At 40.5% G+C, this 20,433-nt stretch overlaps 2 protein-coding genes across 4 annotated transcripts; one reads left to right on the top strand and one right to left on the bottom strand.

Annotated features, from left to right (window-relative positions):
- Window positions 1–2: 2 nt before the first annotated feature.
- On the top strand, window positions 3–1,452 carry ost4 (oligosaccharyltransferase complex subunit 4 (non-catalytic)). 2 transcript variants are annotated; one of them, XM_063495402.1, is made up of 3 exons: window positions 3–89; window positions 718–855; window positions 1,323–1,452. In XM_063495402.1, exon 2 carries the CDS (start codon window positions 719–721, stop codon window positions 830–832), a length of 114 nt encoding a protein of 37 aa, XP_063351472.1. In that variant the 5' UTR covers window positions 3–89; window position 718; the 3' UTR covers window positions 833–855; window positions 1,323–1,452. The 2 variants fall into 2 exon arrangements, with proteins under 2 accessions (XP_063351472.1, XP_063351473.1); XM_063495403.1 differs by having other exon boundaries at window positions 718–864.
- A 539-nt stretch (window positions 1,453–1,991) lies between these two features.
- agbl5 (AGBL carboxypeptidase 5) lies at window positions 1,992–19,575 on the bottom strand. 2 transcript variants are annotated; one of them, XM_063495400.1, is made up of 17 exons: window positions 19,486–19,575; window positions 18,463–18,747; window positions 18,205–18,376; window positions 17,903–18,069; window positions 17,592–17,769; window positions 16,681–16,859; window positions 14,843–15,374; window positions 14,485–14,654; window positions 14,103–14,238; window positions 13,014–13,231; window positions 12,724–12,917; window positions 8,671–8,850; window positions 5,053–5,195; window positions 4,867–4,919; window positions 4,505–4,692; window positions 2,797–2,930; window positions 1,992–2,687 (listed from the first exon to the last, which is right to left on the bottom strand). In XM_063495400.1, exons 2-17 carry the CDS (start codon window positions 18,675–18,677, stop codon window positions 2,613–2,615), a joined length of 2,934 nt encoding a protein of 977 aa, XP_063351470.1. In that variant the 5' UTR covers window positions 18,678–18,747; window positions 19,486–19,575; the 3' UTR covers window positions 1,992–2,612. The 2 variants fall into 2 exon arrangements, with proteins under 2 accessions (XP_063351470.1, XP_063351471.1); XM_063495401.1 differs by lacking the exon at window positions 8,671–8,850.
- Between the last annotated feature and the right edge of the window lie 858 nt (window positions 19,576–20,433).

Genomic DNA, 20,433 nt, shown 5'->3' with positions numbered 1-20,433 from the left:
GGCCGGAAGAGGCGTCACTGCGCTTACCTGCTGTTGGAGAGCTGAAGTATTGCTCGAACCGGGAGTTAAAAAGCAATTTAACAGAAAATGTGAGTGATAACATTTGGTAAACGTGATTGCAGTTGGATAAAATTAGTAATTTTGCTGAAATATAATATGAAACGTTACTTATTTTACCTAGTTCAGTTCGTGGGGGTGTTAGTAGTTAGCATGCTTAGCATTGCTAACGCTACGTTCATTGTCCACTTAGAAATTTTACTAAAATATACGGTAATTTGGCGGATTATTTTGAAAATATCCGATCACTCCTATCTGTTATTATTACTCTGTTGATTCGCATAAAAATCCTAATATGCAAACTGCGGCAACGTGCAAAATGTCGGCACCTAATTGTAACATTACAAGAAGTTGTGCATGATCTCGCGACCATTTCATTTTTTTCCCCAACTTTCTCTGTTAATTTGTGACATAATTGTCATGCCTTACCTTCAAGTCGCTAGTGAGAGAGAATGACATTTATTTGAAACTGGTGAAAGGTCCTGAAATGCATTCAGATATCTGCCAAAGCTGTAAAAATAAGCACAGAATATACAAAATAAACATGACTTTATTTTAACCTTTTGAAAATGCCTCTTCTCCTACCTACTACCCACTGATGTAACACACCTTTTCTTCACCCCAGCACCTGCCTAATCTTGCCTCTGTGTCCTTTTGCAGAATGGTGACAGACGTGCAGCTGGCCATATTTGCCAACATGCTTGGCGTCTCCTTGTTCCTGCTAGTGGTGTTATACCACTACGTTGCTGTGAATAACCCCAAGAAGCAGGAGTAGAGTTGTACAGTATGACTGCAGAGGTCAGTGAGGTCAGACACTGTTTGCGTTTTTTCTTTTAACATTGTCATTTCTGATGCTGATCATCATAAAATAACAAATTGGACAAAAGCAGGTTCTTTCAGTTTTTTTTATTGTGTTTCTATTATGTATACCCCCATGTATTAAAAAAACATGACTCAAATCCATCTATAACTGTTTTATAGTATGGCAGCTTTTACATTTAGTTAGTATAATTTTGATGCTGTCAGTGCTACATTATTCTATTATTGAAGAAAAGTCCCTTCTACAGTTTTCAGTAAGTGTCATTAATAAAGGAAAATGCACAGAAATAAAGGTTATTGGGCTACATATATAGAGTTAATTTGTTCCATCTGAGTTCATGGCTGATCACTGAGCACTACTAAAAATCTGGAGGAATAATTACAAACAAACAGGATTTTAATGTTTAACAACTGAAACGACTGAGGCTTTTTTTCCCTCCCCACAGATGAGATGGACATCAAAACCACCACCTTGATTACATCATTCCCCTCATCCTCTCCTCTTTCTAAGAGGTGTAATTTCTGTTTGCACAAGGACCTTTTTTTCTTTTTCTAATAAACATGTTTGAATTTGGATTTCTACAGTCTTTGAATTTTTTCACCTGCTCTGTACACATGTAAACATTTGTTATGCAACTTTAAAATACATGGAGTTTATTGCAGGTTATTTATACTTCCAAATTTAAACAGTTTTGTTCATCACAATCTTTTTTGCAAAAAAACCCAAAACACGAACGCTATATGAATAAATATACACATGTACATATAAAAGGATGTATAATTGTAAATGATTTGTTCTAACTCGTGCAAAAAAAACAGGACTGTCACAAGAAAAGTTAATTCAGTACAAACAGGTTACTATTTAGGTGTTCACTCCGGTTGGATGCATCAAGTTTCCTTCATTAACCTCACTGAGTGCATTTTGCAGCATTAATTTAACCCTCGACTTCCATAAGCCTCACACAAAGCTTGTTTTATCTTCAGCATACAGCTATGATAATTTTGGTTCCTTATACACATAATACATTATTTTAAACCTGCACGCAGGAGGATTTTATAATGTGACATTTACTTTTTTGGTGAGTAGAATCACAAAAACTAAAAAAAAGCCCAAGTAAGTGAAAACCATTTTATAAACAGTATGTGCAAAGCACAAAAGTGGAATAAATACACTCATCTCACATTTGTTAAACATCCACAATAGAGATAATGAGATTATAAAGTTGCTATTGTGCTTATGAGTCTAAATAAAAATCAGCCCTTCCCTGTAATTATACAAGTGGCTGCCTAATAAAATATTTAGCAGTACATAACAGTATTGGTCAGTATCTGAGGGAAGCAGCAAGGACCAGAAAAATGCAACTTAAATCACAAAAACAGGAAATGTGAGGTACAATTATGGTAGCTGAAATGTTCAAGGATGTTTCAAGTCTGCATTCTTGAGCAGCTGGAAAAATTTGGAAAGGTTGAACCACTCCCCCAATACAGCTGCTAATGTCATAGAGCAAGGCACTTAACCTTCAGCTATTCCAGTAAAAACAAAAGCTGCTCAGTAGTTGTAACAGGTAATTCTAGGTTCTCAATGTTGCCCAAAAAGGCTAAAAACAATGCGATTACAAACAAAAAATTTATATTGCACATCATCATGCCCCAACCAATTCTCCACTGGTGACAAGTCCCTCTCACATTTTGAAGTATTCAATTGCTCAATATGATATTTTTAGGCTGTTGGTTTCCTAGGCTTCTCCACACAGGGTTACTGTCTCACACATGTTCACAGTGTCAGGCACAGTCACTGGAGTTTCCTCCACCTTTAAAGACAACATCATACAGCCTAGTCATCTTTTAGTTATTCATATTAAATTATAGCTTCAATCTAAATGTACATTAACAACAAGAAGTGTGCACATCGGTTTTCACCTGTTGTTGTGTTCCCATGGCCTCTGCTGCACTTTCTATGATAGCACTTTCTTTGTACGTGATACTTCTGTCTGTGCTTTTCTTCATTAAAGCTTTAGAGGCCAGCTGTATGGCAGCTTCTTTCTCAGATACACCTGCAGAATGGAATAACAGTAGGGAGTCAGCAAATAATATGTGAGGTGTCCACTGTAATATGGGAAATGGGAGATTTAGTAAAACTTGATGGTAACATTGTGGGTTTAAGGACCAGTACTTCAGAAATTGTTACATTTTAGTGGACACAAAATTATGTAGTGCAGTAATAAAATGCTCCAGCAGGAGGTAGTTTATTAAAGTCCATTTCTGAGTCTAAAGACTGCTGGGTTCCATCTGTTTATTTTTACTCAATTCAGTTCAATTCAATTCAATTTTATTTATATAGCGCCAAATCACAACAGCAGTCGCCTCAAGGCGCTTTATATTGTACAGTAGATCGTACAATAATAGATACAGAGAAAAACCCAACAATCATATGACCCCCTATGAGCAAGCACTTTGGTGACAGTGGGAAGGAAAAACTCCCCTTTAACAGGAAGACTCTTGTGTCTGGTTGATGTGAATGAGAGGAGAATGCAGTGTATGGTCACAGATAGCATGTTCCCTGGATTAAAGAGGACCAGTTACACTCAGTTCAGCTCCATATTCCAAAGTTTTGAAGCTGAAATGATTCTTTATTTATGTCATGCTGGGCCTTGGCGCAGCTCTTCAGTTCACTACATCACAGAAATCACCTCACGCTCCTTCCTTAAGCTGACTTTCTTCTGACTGGCTGCTGATTGCAAACAAAAGATCTGAGCAGCAAGTGGGTAGGGCTTTCTTGCTCAGAGCCAGAGCTATGTGCCTGGGTTGATCATCATAAATTATATCTTTTTCCATTCTCATATATATATCACTCTTACATACATGGGCCTCAGAGAAAGTTTTACCTATATTTATTACAAGCATTCTGCACTGTAACGGTAAAACATGTTGTGTAAGATGGTGGATAACCTGAGGGACTGTGTCAAGGCCAGGTGTCACTAAAATAAGCATGTGTATCATTCAAAACTATTCTAGCAGAGCTCAAGAATAAAAACATTAAGCTGATGTGCCTAATAGGTCCACTCTGAAGCATCACTATGCTAACATATGCTAATTACCACTAAAGTAACTACTACATCTGCGGATCAAAGCCAGATGGCAAACACCATAGTAATTAGAAGGGGGAAATGTATGACTGCACCAAAAACAGCTGTTGAAATATTTCACTTAAAATCAGAAATTTCCACCTCATATTAGCCAGTGTCAAAATCAGGGGGTGACTGAAGTCATTCTACCACTTGGGGATCCTGAATGTGTGTCCTTTATATGGATGTACAGATCTGAGCTTCAAAAGTGGTATCTGAAAAGTCAGGGGGACTCTATAAGACTCATTCTCTGGATGTCATTCAAAGTTATCTCATTACATTTCATGCATTCTGGGGAAACAACACTGTGGTCAGATGCACAAATAAGCACAATCACGAGTTCTATGTTGTTGTTTTAGAAACAATTCTCCTTTAATATCAAGTAAAACATACTTTTATGAGATGCCTTCATGTCACTTATCCCCATTTTAACTGATCATTGGTCAGCTCATCTCTGTAATCTAGGTCATAAACAGCCCAGAGCAACAAGCAGGTGTACATGCCTGACAATGACAGGTGTCTGTGGAGGCCAGGTCTGAGCAGCTTCCACACCTTCATGGTAGCAGACACCTCTTTACCTCCTGGTGGGTTATTGCTAGATGGAGATGCTTTATTGTTGTGTTTGGGAGGTGCGTCAGTCGACCCCATCCTTCGGATGGGAATGCGGCTGATGTGGGGCTGCAGCTCACACCTGGGCAGGCGACAGAGAGGTTAACATTTTCGCTATTCATGAAAGAAAATATCAGCATGAAGAAGGGGTTTCCAGTGTGGTTTTCATTTCATTTTTCAGATCCCAGCCTTTGTTGACTGTTTTGGATTCAAATTATTACAATGCAAAAACAAAACAAAAAAAGATAGGGCTTACTTGCTAAATTTGATGGAGGAAAGGATGTGTTCAGGCCCCTGGTCTTTAGCAGTCTGTGACACATGGAGACATTACAACAACACATCATAGTCTAAGTGTATATTAATACGGGAGATCTTTTGCAACAAAGTGTTAATAATGGAAATGTGAATTTGCTCAGTGAGTGAGCCAGCAAGGTAACCTAACCTCTCTACCAGCTTCTGTGGGGGGATGAGTGATTGTAAGAGTTCGGCACCCTCTCCCTATGTGCCCAGGACGTATAGGTAGAGGCATTCTGGACCAGACCGCAGAACTGGGTCCACCAGTCTCAAAGTCCGGGCAGCTAATGCCTGTCAACCAGATGAAGACACATAAATAAACAGAACAAAGAGAAGAAAGGAGAAACAAAGAGTGGAAGATGAAACACTAAGAATCTGATTTATAAAACTTAAGATTTAAGCCATTTAGTGTGTGTATGTTTAAAGTATCACAATTATGCTGGCAAAAACCAAATATGTTGAAATAACTGAATGTCCTGTAATATCTCATAATCTACATATACTCCTAACTAAGTTTAAGTGGTGAGAGTTTTGGTGTTGATCTTTTCCTCGACGTGAAAGTTGAAAAATAAAGATCACAATCAGAGTCAAAAGAGAGCAAAAGGACCCACACTCTGTAGCTGCTTGACAAACGGATAGTTTTTATTCCAGAGGTTAAACAGAGAGGCGCTAAAAGACAGCAGCACATTCAAGAAAGGTGACAATTGTAGAGACGTTACACGGACAAACACATAACTGTAGTCTGGTATAGAAGGTTAGCACCACATTGAAGGAAACGGCACAATTCTCATAAGGAGTATAAAGCCGAAAGACCTACTGAGAATGTGACTATGCATACAGTGTTTTCACCTAAAGCTCTGTTTGTCATTTTCAATGAAGATGTAGACGCTTTAGGGCTGAAACAACTGGGACACAGAACATCATAGTTCACAGTGAGAAAGCAGGAAAAAAACAACAACTACAGAACACTCCTTCACCATTTAGCAGGGCACTGATCTAAACTGATAGATCGTAACTCCACTGAGCTGAGGCTACACTAAAACCTTTAGTACAGTAATATTAGATGAGACTACTGTCCAGTAAGCACAAGACAACCATCAGATTTGCAGGGTTTTCTGAGCTTCCTCTAACTTAGAGAGCTGACATTTGAAGCTAATGCCGTGTTCAGACTATACGATACGAGGCTGGTCAGATCTGAGTCACATAAAGCATCGATTGGAGGTTGGGAACAAAAATGAGAGTAACGCATGCCAATAGGGTGTCATGACAGACAAAAAAAGCTATGTTGCGTCTTTGACAACCACAATGTGCCAACAAAAGGGCTAGCATATAAGGTAGGTGTACTATTGCATACATTACAAAAGAGAGAATGATGTCCCAGTATAGTTAGGAAGAAGTGTGAGAAGCAGTAACACAAGATAGCCAGTGTCATAGACACTCCTTTGTTTGCTGTTCTGTTGACACTCTTTTATTGAAAATCAACTGCACCTCCAATGATATCACACTGATTGTGAAAGAAGAGATGAACAAGATTTTATAACTCTTAATCACCTAATCTGACACATCGACCACTGCGACAGACTGAGGTATCATGTAGTCTGAGCCCAGCGTGAGTATTAAGGACTGTTTCTACAAGAGCTTTTTATTTGGCTTAACAACGCTTGAATTCGCAAGAAATTTATGTTGTGAGATCACTGCAACTTAGACAAGTCACACTGAATATGAAAAACAGATGAAGAAGAAGGATATATACCCTATAAAATCACAATAGGAGCAGGACCTTCAAAACCTACTGCTTACAACAAAGCAAGGCACAGCTTAACTACAATGTGTAACAGCACTGGATCAGACAGTAGCTACAGTGAGCAAAGGCCAGATATTCTGAAAGCTATTTTGATCCCTTAATGATCTGGTTTGTTTGCTCCTTCTAAAAAAGAAGAAAAAAAAATAATAATTCACTTCTGCATGTTCAGTGCAACATAAATGGCCGGTCCTAAAACACAGACCATCATCAAGTACTTGGATAACAGCACGCAAAAAACGAATTACAGACAAGTTACTATAATTCCACAATAGATGAGTAAAATCTTAGACAACATGGTAGCTTCTCATGACTGCTTACCACAAGATATATTAACTCTAACCGTCGACAGCCTACTACACACCTGCCACGATCGATTTACACAAGGAACATGTCTATCTGCTTGAACAAATTAGGATAAATATTATCTTCATCAGTTTAAGGAAACATATAATACATAAACAAACAAAAACTCTTCACCATATTTACACCTAAACCAGTGTTAGAGTCATATTAGAAAAACAACAAACACCTGCCAGTCAAACTGGTTGTAAGCTAAACTAATTCTTTTCATATAATACTACTTGCTGGCAAACAGCCCCACAAATCAACCGTAGTTATCCCAAAGCAGCTACAAGATTGCAAAATCCATAATGAGGTCTCCACACAGGAAGTGAGTGACATGGTGACCAAAGTCAACGATAATCAGAGAAATTGTAGCTATCACCAATGAGAGGGAAGGATGCTGTTTACTGATGTATGAGAGGATGGTAAATGCCAACGAATGAGCCGCAAAACATTTCCTGTGTGGGTGCCCCTTAAGGACTTAAGCTAATGAGGGTACACAGTTTCTGGCAGTAGGCTATCCTGTGATCATAACGTCATGACCAATGTTGGTCCGACATTGGAATGATGCAGGATTTTGTTTTTATTTATTTATTTTTAATGGTATTTAGATAATGAAAAACTGACTTGTGTACAAAAATCTAAAAGCAAACCTTTAAATTTCACTTTGAATCATAAGAAATTAAAAAAAGCTATTTAAATGTTTAGCCTCAAATGACAGTATAATGTGATCGACATGTGACATCGTTTTACAAATCAATATTAAAGCGAAACCCAAAGACAACAGAACAGATCAGAGGGTGCTTTGGAAGGCTTATAAAGAAAATAAAGTCTGACTATGTTCAGTCTATAAAAATATGTCTCAAAAGTCAAATAAAACCAATAAATAATTCAAAAATTAAACGCATCACAACAGCAACTGTGCGAATAAAGAAGAAAATCTCCCGGCTACTTTCAAATGGTGAGCACAGTAACGTGGTAATTAAGTTTAGCTTATTACTTGTATACACAAAAAGCTTCGTCTGGATCCATATTATAATATTATGTTGTCTACGGATAACATCTACTGTGTGCTCTGAACATCTTATAGGACAGCAGATATTAGGTACCCAAGCAAATATCCCCATTTACTAACCAGTCTGCTATGTTTATCAAAGAGCCAGAGGACAGTGCGGCAACCAGCACTTGATTCAAGGTCGGTGAGAAAAAGCATTTCAGTCGTAGCTGAGATCTGAGGAACACATTCGCTCTCAAGTAAAAGTGTTATTTACCTTAAGGTGCTAAAACTGTAGACATGTAATTACTGTGCAGAAAGAAAAAAATTTACTAGCACCAGTGATGTTTTGCACGCACGCACGCACGCACGCTTTGACCTACATGGACTACCAGGCAGGTTTCTGAAAAGACAATCTCACGCAATCATCTCGCACAAGCACATGTGCCCAGTGTTTCATGGTTTAAGTCAGATTCAGTCCGGGGTGGGCCCAGTTGGACTGCTGGCGGCCGGTGGTAAGCTCTGAAGGAGCAGGGGACTCAGTTTGGAGAGCAGCCCAGGGCGGGGCAGGGCCTGCAGGGATGGGAGCAAGGTGGAGAGGCTGGGGGGCTGGAGGGAGTACAGACCTGTCATACTGACGGAGGCCGGGAGGGGACAGGAGCCTGCTGCACACACTGAGGAAGATGAGGAGGACGAGGAGGAAGGGGGTGAGAGTGGGGGGCGAGCGGGTGTGTGGCTGTTGCTGGGAGACCGGAGGATGGAGCGGTGGTGATGGGGGGGGCGTCTCTTCTCCTGGGGCTTAGTGTCTACAGAGAGGGAGACACATACACCTGCTCAGAGACGTGCAGGGACCGTAGGGATACACAAAGCGGCTGAAACTACCCTGCATGCACTGAGAACAAAGTCATTACAGGTAACGCAAAGTAAATGCAAAAAAAACTCATTAAAGCAAAATGAAATTCTCAAATTCTTTTGGTACACAGGGTTTCTGCCAGGAAAGAGAAAAGGAAGACAATCGCTAGATCTTTTTTCATGCTTCCAGCATGAAGAGAAAGTAAAAAGCATGTAGGGCTGTGCGATATAACCAAAATCTCATATCCCGATATAAGACCTTTATCGCCCCGACAACGATATATATCACAAAAATTTTACATTTTCTGTAAATTCTGTGAATCTCAAGTGTTTTCAGCTGGGCGTCGTGTACCTGGAGTCGAGTGTTTTGACCGAGGCATGAAACTATACGTTTTTAGACATACAGTGGCTTGCAAAAGTATTCGGCCCCCTTGAACTTTTCCACATTTTGTCACATTACAGTCACAAACATGAATCAATTTTATTGGAATTCCACGTGAAAGACCAATACAAAGTGGTGTACATGTGAGAAGTGGAACGAAAATCATACATGATTCCAAACATTTTTTACAAATAACTGCAAAGTGGGGTGTGCGTAACTATTCAGCCCCCTGAGTCAATACTTTGTAGAACCACCTTTTGCTGCAATTCCAGCTGCCAGTCTTTTAGGGTATGTCTCTACCAGCTTTGCACATCTACAGACTGAAATCCTTGCCCATTCTTCTTTGCAAAACAGCTCCAGCTCAGTCAGATTAGATGGACAGCGTTTGTGAACAGCAGTTTTCAGATCTTGCCACAGATTCTGGATTGGATTTAGATCTGGACTTTGACTGGGCCATTCTAACACATGGATATGTTTTGTTTTAAACCATTCCATTGTTGCCCTGGCTTTATGCTTAGGGTCGTTGTCCTGCTGGAAGGTGAACCTCCGCCCCAGTCTCAAGTCTTTTGCAGACTCCAAGAGGTTTTCTTCCAGGATTGCCCTGTATTTGGCTCCATCCATCTTCCCATCAGCTCTGACCAGCTTCCCTGTCCCTGCTGAAGAGAAGCACCCCCAGAGCATAATGCTTCCACCACCATATTTGACAGTGGGGATGGTGTGTTCAGAGTGATGTGCAGTGTTAGTTTTCCACCACACATAGCGTTTTGCATTTTGGCCAAAAAGTTCCATTTTGGTCTCATCTGACCAGAGCACCTTCTTCCACATGTTTGCTGTGTCCCCCACATGGCTTGTGGCAAACTGCAAACAGGACTTCTTATGGTTTTCTGTTAACAATGGCTTTCTTCTTGCCACTCTTCCATAAAGGCCAACTTTGTGCAGTGCACGACTAATAGTTGTCCTATGGACAGATTCCCCCACCTGAGCTGTAGATCTCTGCAGCTCGTCCAGAGTCACCATGGGCCTCTTAGCTGCATTTCTGATCAGCGCTCTCCTTGTTCGGCCTGTGAGTTTAGGTGGACGGCCTTGTCTTGGTAGGTTTACAGTTGTGCCATACTCCTTCCATTTCTGAATGATGGCTTGAACAGTGCTCCGTGGGATGTTCAAGGCTTGGGAAATCTTTTTGTAGCCTAAGCCTGCTTTAAATTTCTCAATAACTTTATCCCTGACCTGTCTGGTGTGTTCTTTGGACTTCATGGTGTTGCTCCCAATATTCTCTTAGACAACCTCTGAGGCCGTCACAGAGCAGCTGTATTTGTACTGATATTAGATTACACACAGGTGCACTCTATTTAGTCATTAGCACTCATCAGGCAATGTCTATGGGCAACTGACTGCACTCAGACCAAAGGGGGCTGAATAATTACACACACCCCACTTTGCAGTTATTTATTTGTAAAAAATGTTTGGAATCATGTATGATTTTCGTTCCACTTCTCACGTGTGCACCACTTTGTATTGGTCTTTCACGTGGAATTCCAATAAAATTGATTCATGTTTGTGGCTGTAATGTGACAAAATGTGGGAAAGTTCAAGGGGGCCGAATACTTTTGCAAGCCACTGTAAGTTGTAATGGCCGCATTTTCTTTGTGAGTATTTATTACACGGCGTGCTGCGGGGGAAAGCCTATTCTAATGTTTGAGTCTAAGATTTATTTTGAGCACCTGACGGCTCTTTTTTGCTTCTCATGTGTAGGTGGTAGAAGAGGTTTGTCGTGTTTGAGTCTGAGGTGGGGACCGGTTTCCTGCATAATTTGCATAGTAGAGTTTTCTGGTCCGTGTCAGACTTTTCATAACCAAACCATGTCGATGCTACAGAGGTAGCCCCTCGTTTAGGAATAAGGTCCTTGATTTGTTTTGACTGGTCCTTCTGTTTGTCATCATTTCAGTTTATTTTGAAAAGTCTCAACAGGATCTTCAGCTTTATTGTGAAAGGTTAATGTGGAAAAATAAACAAGCAGACGGCGGAGCCACAAGCTGGGTTTACCGTCATTGTTGCTAACGACAACGCATAAAAAAAGTTGCTTATCCATCTGTAGTGTGGTTATTTTAAATATAAGAGAAAGAGGGAACGTAAAGAAATTAATATAGCCACTACAGTGACCATCAAAACGATGAAAAAATATTGCCGTAAACAGTTTATTTTGTGACACCACGAAACAAACGATAGCGTAAAATGAAACAATAAACGTTTTCATTTCGTCATCCGCTTTAAATCGTTATATTGAACAGCCCTAAAAGCATGCATGCATATACAAGCTGGAGAACACCAAAACATATTCAACTCTATTGAAATAAAGTGATGAAGGATATATCTTACAGTGATTAGTGGACCGAAGTGGATGAATATGAGCAGAGAAAGTAAAACAGAATAAAGTCATAACATTTGCCAGGTTCTTTAATGCCCTTTAATAATTGTGGATCTCCTTTTTCTCAGAGACAAAAATCAGATAAAAAACAAAAAAATGTAATTCTTTGTTTTTACATTCATCAGGTCCCAATCAGCCCAAATAGCAAGGAGAGATTAAAAATACATGCCATGAAAGAGTCGGGGTCTTAGGAGGTTAAAAATGTAATTAACTTATAATTGTTAAATTGTTATACTGTTTATCTGATGCCTTTATCTGCCAACTTTATTTTCATATTCTTCTATCTGAAACAACAGGAAAGCGGTTAAAAAGATTTTTTTTCTGTCTCTGATGATTGCTGCACCCAACCATGTAGCAGAATACAGGCATTGTGAGGAGAGAAAAAAGTAGTGACGCTTATCACGTCCAATATAGCGGACAGCTCGACATGCCCATGATGTCACGTGCAAACCCTTTATACACTGGTGGAAACCCTGGTACATGTGTTATTGAGACTGGGATGCGTGTCTATTCTGCACTCATCATATTTCTTTAAAAAGAAGAAAAGAAACTTGATAACTCTAACTAACTCTAAACATCATGTTAGAATACTGTATTATCCATACTGTGAGAAAAATTTAGGAGTTTTGTACCAAAATGTAAACCAATGTTGAGATTTTTCTTTAGGGTAAGGACACAGCAGCAGGAAAAGGGGTCATGCAAAGGTCATGCGGAGGTAATGTGGGGGATGTTACAGGTCGTTAACATCCAGGACACCAAGCTCATCCCAAACCTGTGGCCAGTTTCACGTCACGCGCAGCAAACCAGAAGCTAACACTCACGCAGACAATAACACATCAGCCAGTAATGAGCCTTTCTGAACAGCTCCAACAGCAACGAACAAGAGGTTGAAGAAAAGGAAAGAGAAGAAAATGAGAAAGAGAGAGACCACAAGAGAGGATTTGTGATACACAGAGAGAGAGAGTGGAGCAGAGAAAAAGGCAGCCACAGCACAGGCAGATAGTTGGGAGTTCAACTTACCCCTGACTGGCCCGAGTGTTTTGTTGCCTCCACGTCCGCTGCTGTTGTGCTGTGTATGAGTTCGGGGTGGGGGGCACCCGAAAGTAAAACTTGGGGAATTGTGCATCTTCGGCGAGGGTGTTTGGCTGCTGCTACTTTGGCTGTTGCAGCGGACGCGGCTGAGGGTGTTCTCCGATGCAGATCCAGACAGACAGCTAGTAGGAAAATGAAGAAATCACAGAAATTCATGACCCGGCTGTTATCTTTGGACAAACTAAAGACATCTAAGTTAAAAATGTGTGGGAACTCACTTGTTAAAGCTCTTTGGTGGTGACACCTTGCTGCCATTGTGGTGTATTCGTGGAGGAGGGTTGGCATGGATGTGAGTGATCAGTCCTTTGGTGTTGCGGACGTGCTTGAGGATCCAGGCTCGGAGATTTGTCAGGCAGGTGTGCTCAGAAAGCACCAGTCGCGGCCAAGGGTTACACTCTGCCATGTCCAGGGCAGAGATCGCCACAGCACGGCCCACCTGATGGCATCACCCAAATTTATTTCAGAACTGATATAGATAGGCGCACTTTGTTTACAGAAATTGCGAAATTTCTTTAACGTGTCAGGGTAGGTGTACAGTACTGTCTTAAGCCACATCTCATTTCTTTATATTTTGTAGAAAAATGGGAAACAGGTGCAGTGATTTATTAAAATGTGCAAATATACATCCGGGTTCTGGGGAGGCCAGTCAATGACTGACAGTGTTCCACTGTGTTTTTCTGTCCAGGTATATTTTTCCTACACTTTCCAGATGGTATTGATTTAGGTCATAGATTTAGGTTCTATTTGTTGGAGGAGGAGGGTCGGTGCATACAAGTGCTTTATTGGTCATTAGCAACATAGTTTCTCTTTCTAAATATTTGATTTGCCAAATACTTTGTGGCAATAACTAAGTAATATAATCTGCTCTCTAGTGAGTCTTTCATCCTGCTGAATAACTCTAACTCCATTGTCTTGATGTGAAGGTAACCCTCGTTTTGCTCTATAGCTTCAGTGAGCTCGTCACGTGTCTTAGCCGGTTTCACATACAGTATGCTGCAGGCTGTGGTTAGTGTGTGCTTTCAAAATAAGAGCAAGTAGGCCTTGTCTTTGAGATGTTGCTCTCACTAATCAATAAAAAAATGAAAATAGAAAATTCTAATGTGAGGTGACAAGTATGCGTGAAGGGGATGGTAATACACTTGGACATACCTCCCAAGTAAAGTCTATGGGTGGGAAATAATTCAAAGAAAAGTGGAGCAAATGACTTTCTATGGAGAGTAACTTTATTAGTAATGGCCACAACACTTGTTATGATATGATATGATATTATATAATATGCATGTGTGTGTTATATATGCGCTTCCTACCTGCTCAAATATTTCTGGAGTGTATTTTGGAGGGAAGGATGGAGGTGGAGGGGGGGTAGCTCGTCCGTTGTCATGGCAGGCAGGTGGGATTGTATTCATGGTTTTTCCTGTGTTATAGTTGCACTCCAGAGTGTAACTGGTCGATATCCAGTTGCAGAAGCAAGATAAAATATAAAATTACAACACAAAAGCATGACTGTGTTTCCAAGGCTTTTTGCAACTTAATTTGTACTGGGCCCACAGCATCTGCACTTGGTCATTATGGTTAATTCAAAACTGAGTAAAAATTCTGGAAATCACACTTTAAACACCTCAAAAATGACTACATAAACTTCCTACACTGAACACAGATTGCAGTAATGTCATAAATCTAATGTCTGACCTGTGAAGCAGCCCTATTGCCTTGTGAATGGCAACCCGACCGCTGCCTTCTTTAGATTGGCCATCTCTCTTGTCTCGTGCGTACATGTTTTTCTCAGAGAAGTTACAGCCCAGAAAATCAAAGTGGGCAGAATTCACAGCGATCAGCCTCGGATACAGCATGTTCTCGACCTGCAGCAAGAAAATCACAGCAATTCAGACACACGTGACAGAAAGTATTACAAATCAAATGTAAATCTAAAAAAAATGAAAATTAAAAAATGAAAGAAAAGTACTGCTAGTAAAAAACAAATTTGAATGTTGTTTGACAATTTTGCAAAAGTACTGCAAAGTAATGGATAAAATGCATTCATTATTACCTGCTGGCTCTCATCAGGAAGGCTATTTCCATACATGAAACACCCACGTTTAGACGCGTGCCCATGCAAGTCGACATAATATGCCACACCCCCCTCCTTTGGTGGCACCGACTCCTGTTCCTCCACCTGTGGTACTGCTAAATCTCCAGCACCTGGAACTACAGTCTCTGTGGAGCTCGGTGAGCTGTTCTGATCTCCCTTCTCCGTCTCTGAGGTAGCCCAGGCGTTTTCCTCCATCATCATGGGGACCTCTGGCTGCGCAGGATTTGCATCTTTCTCTGCATTCCGTTGGTTTAAGGTGACTTCGAGGGCAGTGAGGGGAGGTGCTTCATGCTGATTTGCAGGTTTTGTTTTAGCAGCTGGGGGCTCTGTATGGGTGGGGCCGTTAGAATGAGTGCTTGGCTGTGTTTTGTGCAAGCGGTTGTGTGTGTGGTGGTAGAGCAACAGTGTTTTGGCTGCATAGATGGACGGGTGTAACTCGGGGCTGGGGTTCAAGTATTGTCTATTCAGGTTCACACCCCTGGAATCCGTCCTTTAAAAAAAGAGAAAGTAAAGAACCTTTTATTATCGACAAGTCTAAACCCAGCAGACAGTCTTTTGTACACTTCACCTCTGCTACATTTAATATGTGAGCTATTTTATACATTATTACATGGTGATGTTTAGATTAAGTAAAATTGTACAGAGGAACAACTCTGTACAAGGTCTGGGAATCAAAAGAAGAGGCAGCATACCCTAACATGCCAAGAAAGCAGCGTCACCATTTACTGACACCTCAGTGCATCATTCTCTGAGACACAGGGACATCTGGTAAAAAGGTCACCACATCTCACCTCTGCTGGCTCTTCTAACCTCCTTATGACTAGTAGTAGTGATGAGCCTAAACTAAACTCAGCTGTGGTCGACTTTCCCTTCCAATTTGATTTCCAGAATCTTATCATTTGTACCAAATGCAGTTGCCAGGGTTTCCATCACTGTATTTTAAATTGTCACATCTTGAAAGATATTGCTTTTTTATTTATTTAACACAAGCAATTTATCATCTGTACACAATAATTAAACATAAAACACCTCAAAACTGAAAAAAGTTAAAATGCGTCTGCATTAAATTGCACGTAATTTCTGAGTAGGTTGTAGTCACTGAGCTTTTTTTCCCCCTGAGTGATAACTGCATAGGGCTTAAAGAAACCTAATTTTTCCAGCTGGATTTCTTGATTTCACCTAAAACGAGCAGGTTCATTGGCCACACACATGCATAAATTAGTTCTTATATAAGTTTTAAATGTATGCACATGTTAGCAAAGACATTCAGTTGATACTGACAATGAGTGTTGTGAAGGCAAAGTAAGAGGAAGATATGCACATAGTAATACAAAAACTAATGGTCATTGTAAAAATTCAGACACATTTGCACTGTAGCATCAGGTGCCATATCCCCATTGGTTGCCTGGTCTTCAGACAAACTTTCTATTCAAATCAAAATTTCATTAGGAAGCCAAAAAACAAAGATATTGAACACACAGAATGCTTATTTTTAATAGGATATAGCCATTTTATTTGCAGTACATATGGGTCTACAGTTGTAAGACTTCCTATGCAGAAACACAGAGCTAATCATCTTATACTGGCAACTGTTAACTGCTGTGTAGCCTTTTAACAGGCTCAACATCAAACCAACTTGCTTTGTGACAATAATGACAGAACAATGTAGCACGACAATACATTGTAGCACATTTCCAGACTATAATTGTGGTGCACACTACTCACATTATTATTGAGAGGAAACGCTCTCATGTCTCATTTAAGGATGTGGATGTATATGAATGTGAAACTCTTACCTGTAGTGTCCACGGACAACCCCGTCTGGGTTCAGCATGGGAATGAGCTTGAACACAAACATGTTGCGCAGCGCGTGTGCACGTGGGTCATCTCTTCTCAGGATGAAGTTGAGGAAACCGTTAAACACAAAGGATGAGGGAGTCTCCCCAGGGTGCACCCGACTGCTGAGAAAAAACACCTGGGAACACACACAGACACGCAAATACCAAGAGTGAACGTTCCTGTTTAAGCTCAGAGTCTTAGAAATTATCATTAAAGGTCCCAATCTACAAAACACTGGAAGTGATTCACAGCCATGTGGCAACTGGAGATCACAGAAAGTCAAGGATATTCAGCGACTTTAAGAATACCAACAACTGACATTTGTACTGGTAGTAAATACATTAGGGGTTTACCTAGGCAGCCAAAACCTGGAATTTCTGCAAGTGAACAGTCTTCAGCTTGAAAGTAATGCACGATGAGCAACTCACTTCCAGTGTGGATGCAGCTTAACAAAAAGCCAGTTAAGTTTAAATTAAAATGATCATTTCTTCACTTGTGGTAAAACAGTCCTTTCTGAGGTGGGAAAATTGCTGCTGACAATCCACATTATTATATTTAGCATCTATGTTAGCAGCATGCCATAACTCGCTACATCAGACTCACCGAGGAAGAAACAAGCAGCTATGGGTTGATTATGTGCGAATGTACTAGTTTACTCTTTTCTTCATGGGGGGAGGCTAACTGCTTGGAGGCGGTCTAGTTGCCAGGTTTCGGAAGAATGTGCATTAAGACTTTGCTTCACAGATCATACTTTACACACGGGAATGTATTTAAAAAAAAATCTCATAATGGTCTAAAACTAATTTTCATGATACGGGACCTTTACAGAATAGTGACTGTTGTGTTTTTGTGTATGATTAAATGATACCCTTTTGCCAGGGAAGCGGTGTGGTCTTGGAGTGTTGGTGTCAGGAAACAGCTTAGGCAGACGGGCTTCCCGTTCATCCTGCATCCCGCTGCAGTTGGTCACAGTGAGAAGGTCCACCCTATTGCCATCTAGAGAATGGCACAGCAACTCCCTATGATAATACACAGTGCCTGGAGTACTAGCAGTGGGAGCAGTGCAGGAAAGAGTTTAAGGAAAAAAAATGTTAGAGAACTGTACACATTTAAGGTACTTTGACAAAGAAAAGATTCCAAATTTGTGTGTACATAGTTTGTGTCACTTGTGCGCTTTACCTGCTCGGACTGAGCTGAGCAGCACTGGGGTAGCTCTGATCCAACTGCTGCAGCATCTCCTGGCACTCTGTGTAAGAGAATGGGTAGCAGAAGGAGAAATAGGTGGTAGCCCCTCTCACCTCCAATAGCCGGTGAGTGAATGAAAGGATGAACTGGTTATCTACAATCTGAAAAGCAGCAGAAGAAAAGAAGAAGAATGATATTTATAGATGGATAATAATAGCCTGACAGGCAGTACTCTGCCTCACAGAGTCCTGTTGCCCACATCCTCTCTCTGACAGGCTCAGAGAGTGAATATCTACCTCAGATGTTGGTCTGTCTCGTATCCTTTCCCAGCGGGTTTTGCCCGGTAAAGTGCGTACGAGAGGAGTCATGCCTTGGCTGTAGAGTTTCCTCTGATTGTTCATGTTCATCACATTGATCTTCAGTAACTTCCCAGGTGCAGCCCCCTTCACACTGAAGTAAAACCATGATCTGAAAAACCACAACATGATACGGGATACTTTAAGTCATCTAATGTGGTAAAGTTGGCGTGGCACAAAAAATTACATTTTGGTTACCTGTTTCCATTCTCGTGCTCTGTGCCGGCACAGTCTGGCTGCGTCCACACATTGAACTCATAATCAGGGGTGAGGCTTGACCCAGAGGAGGAGCTTCCACTAGAAGGTGTGTCAGAAGAAAGGCTGGAGTTGCCCTTCTCCACCTTCTCCACACGTGCCAGGTTCCCTGAGTCAAACTTGGAGCTAAACACAATATTCCCAAAGCGAGCCTCCATGGCTCTGAACTCTGGCCTCTTTCACTTTTCTTTTCTGTGAAGTGCCCGTCAGAATTCTGACATAGATCACCTGTCATGAAATTAGGAAAACAAAAATATGTTAACACTGGGCAAAAACATAAAAGGGAAAGGAGGTATAACCGGCTACAACAGGGGTTTTATGTATATGTAACGTATTTCTCAGAAATACAATAAACAAAGAATTTTATACAGATGTAATATACCATAATGCTAGTTTTTGATTGTAAGACTAAACAGCGACATCTCGAGGCCATTACAGAAACTACAACGATGGCCACAACCATAAAACATAAAACATTTTCTGCAATTACAAGCTTTATTCGTGTAGCCATTCGCTGTACATTGGTTGCTTACTTACCTTATCATTAACAAAAACTCGAGTGAAAGTCTGTTCAACAAGGTGAAATAACGTTTCAGTGTATCAATAACAAGCAATAACAACAACAGCTGACCGAGAAATCGAGGGCAGCGTAAAAAGGGGGAGTGAACTAAGGCTGCAAGCATTACAGTCGGTTCATAAAAAGATTTCACATGATTTAAGGCAAATTAGCAACCGCTAGCTAAAATCGATTACACAGCTAATAGCCAGTGTCCTACCTTTAATGTTCCACACAGCTAGCGTACCTTTCTAAGCTACGGAGGCTAACTTAGCAACGGAACTAGCAGTCATTGCTCTGAAGGAACAATCTGTTTTTTGAAAATTATTCTACGTTTTTGGTCCACACACTACCTCGACACCTAATCTGCATCAGCGTCTTTATGTGAAAATATAAAATGTCAATTTTACCAGGCTATTTTCGATCGATGTCCATTTTTGTTTCACCGTCCTTCTCAACCCTCAATTCATAGCTCTGTATGCTGCGTTCAGGGTTCTCTGGAGAACTGACACTGCCTGGAAATTTCCTTGCGTCTTAGTCTAACAAATTGCATGATGGATTTTGTTATTTCCACTGTGGCGAAACGGTTGTTTCTTTAAAGTTTTAAAGTCATTCTATGCATTCGGTCTGCTTATTACAGTGGACATGCAAAATATAATCAAAATATATATAGATTTATCTTAAAAAACAGTAATTAAATTTACCAACTTTGTTGTTCTTTTCCTTATGAAACAGCGCAATAAAGAAACGTAACCTTAATGTAGGCTTACTTTATCTAAAGGTCTCTCGCATTATTTGGCTGTAGCATTGCAGTGACATTATGCACCCAGAATATCTCAAACCTGAAAGGCCTGTTCTACAAAGCAGACCTGGGGTTAATGGTCACCACCTCCTCAACTCATCCTTTACCAAATTTGACACGTTAAATGTGTTTTGTTTTGTTTTCTATTAGAGGGAGAGCTACAAAAAGTCTGAATAGTGCTTATTAAATCTTTATAACAAATTTAACAAATTTCCCACGTGTGGGACTAATAAAGGTTATCTTATAAGATAGAGACTGATCGGAAAACTTCAACATTTTGCTGCACATGTTGAAAAATCTCAGCTTCCTTAGGAAACAAAACCTGTTAATCACCTTTTTTGTATATAGCCTTTATGTCGGTCTTCCAGTTCAGACTGCTGTTGTTGTGGACAACCAGCTACTAGTACTTCTCTGTCACATCAACATCCTGTCCCAGGATAGACATGGGTCATGTACAGTAGCTGTCCTCTGATGCTGTCTTCCCATCCCCATCTTTCTGGTATTATTTGCATTCAGAAGCTAGACAAATGTTTAGCACAGGTCCTCAGAACTTGAC

The sequence above is a fragment of the Pelmatolapia mariae genome, linkage group LG15, assembly GCF_036321145.2.
Source record: "Pelmatolapia mariae isolate MD_Pm_ZW linkage group LG15, Pm_UMD_F_2, whole genome shotgun sequence".
Taxonomy (NCBI): Eukaryota; Metazoa; Chordata; class Actinopteri; order Cichliformes; family Cichlidae; genus Pelmatolapia; species Pelmatolapia mariae.
This window is presented reverse-complemented; position numbering and strand designations above follow the sequence as displayed.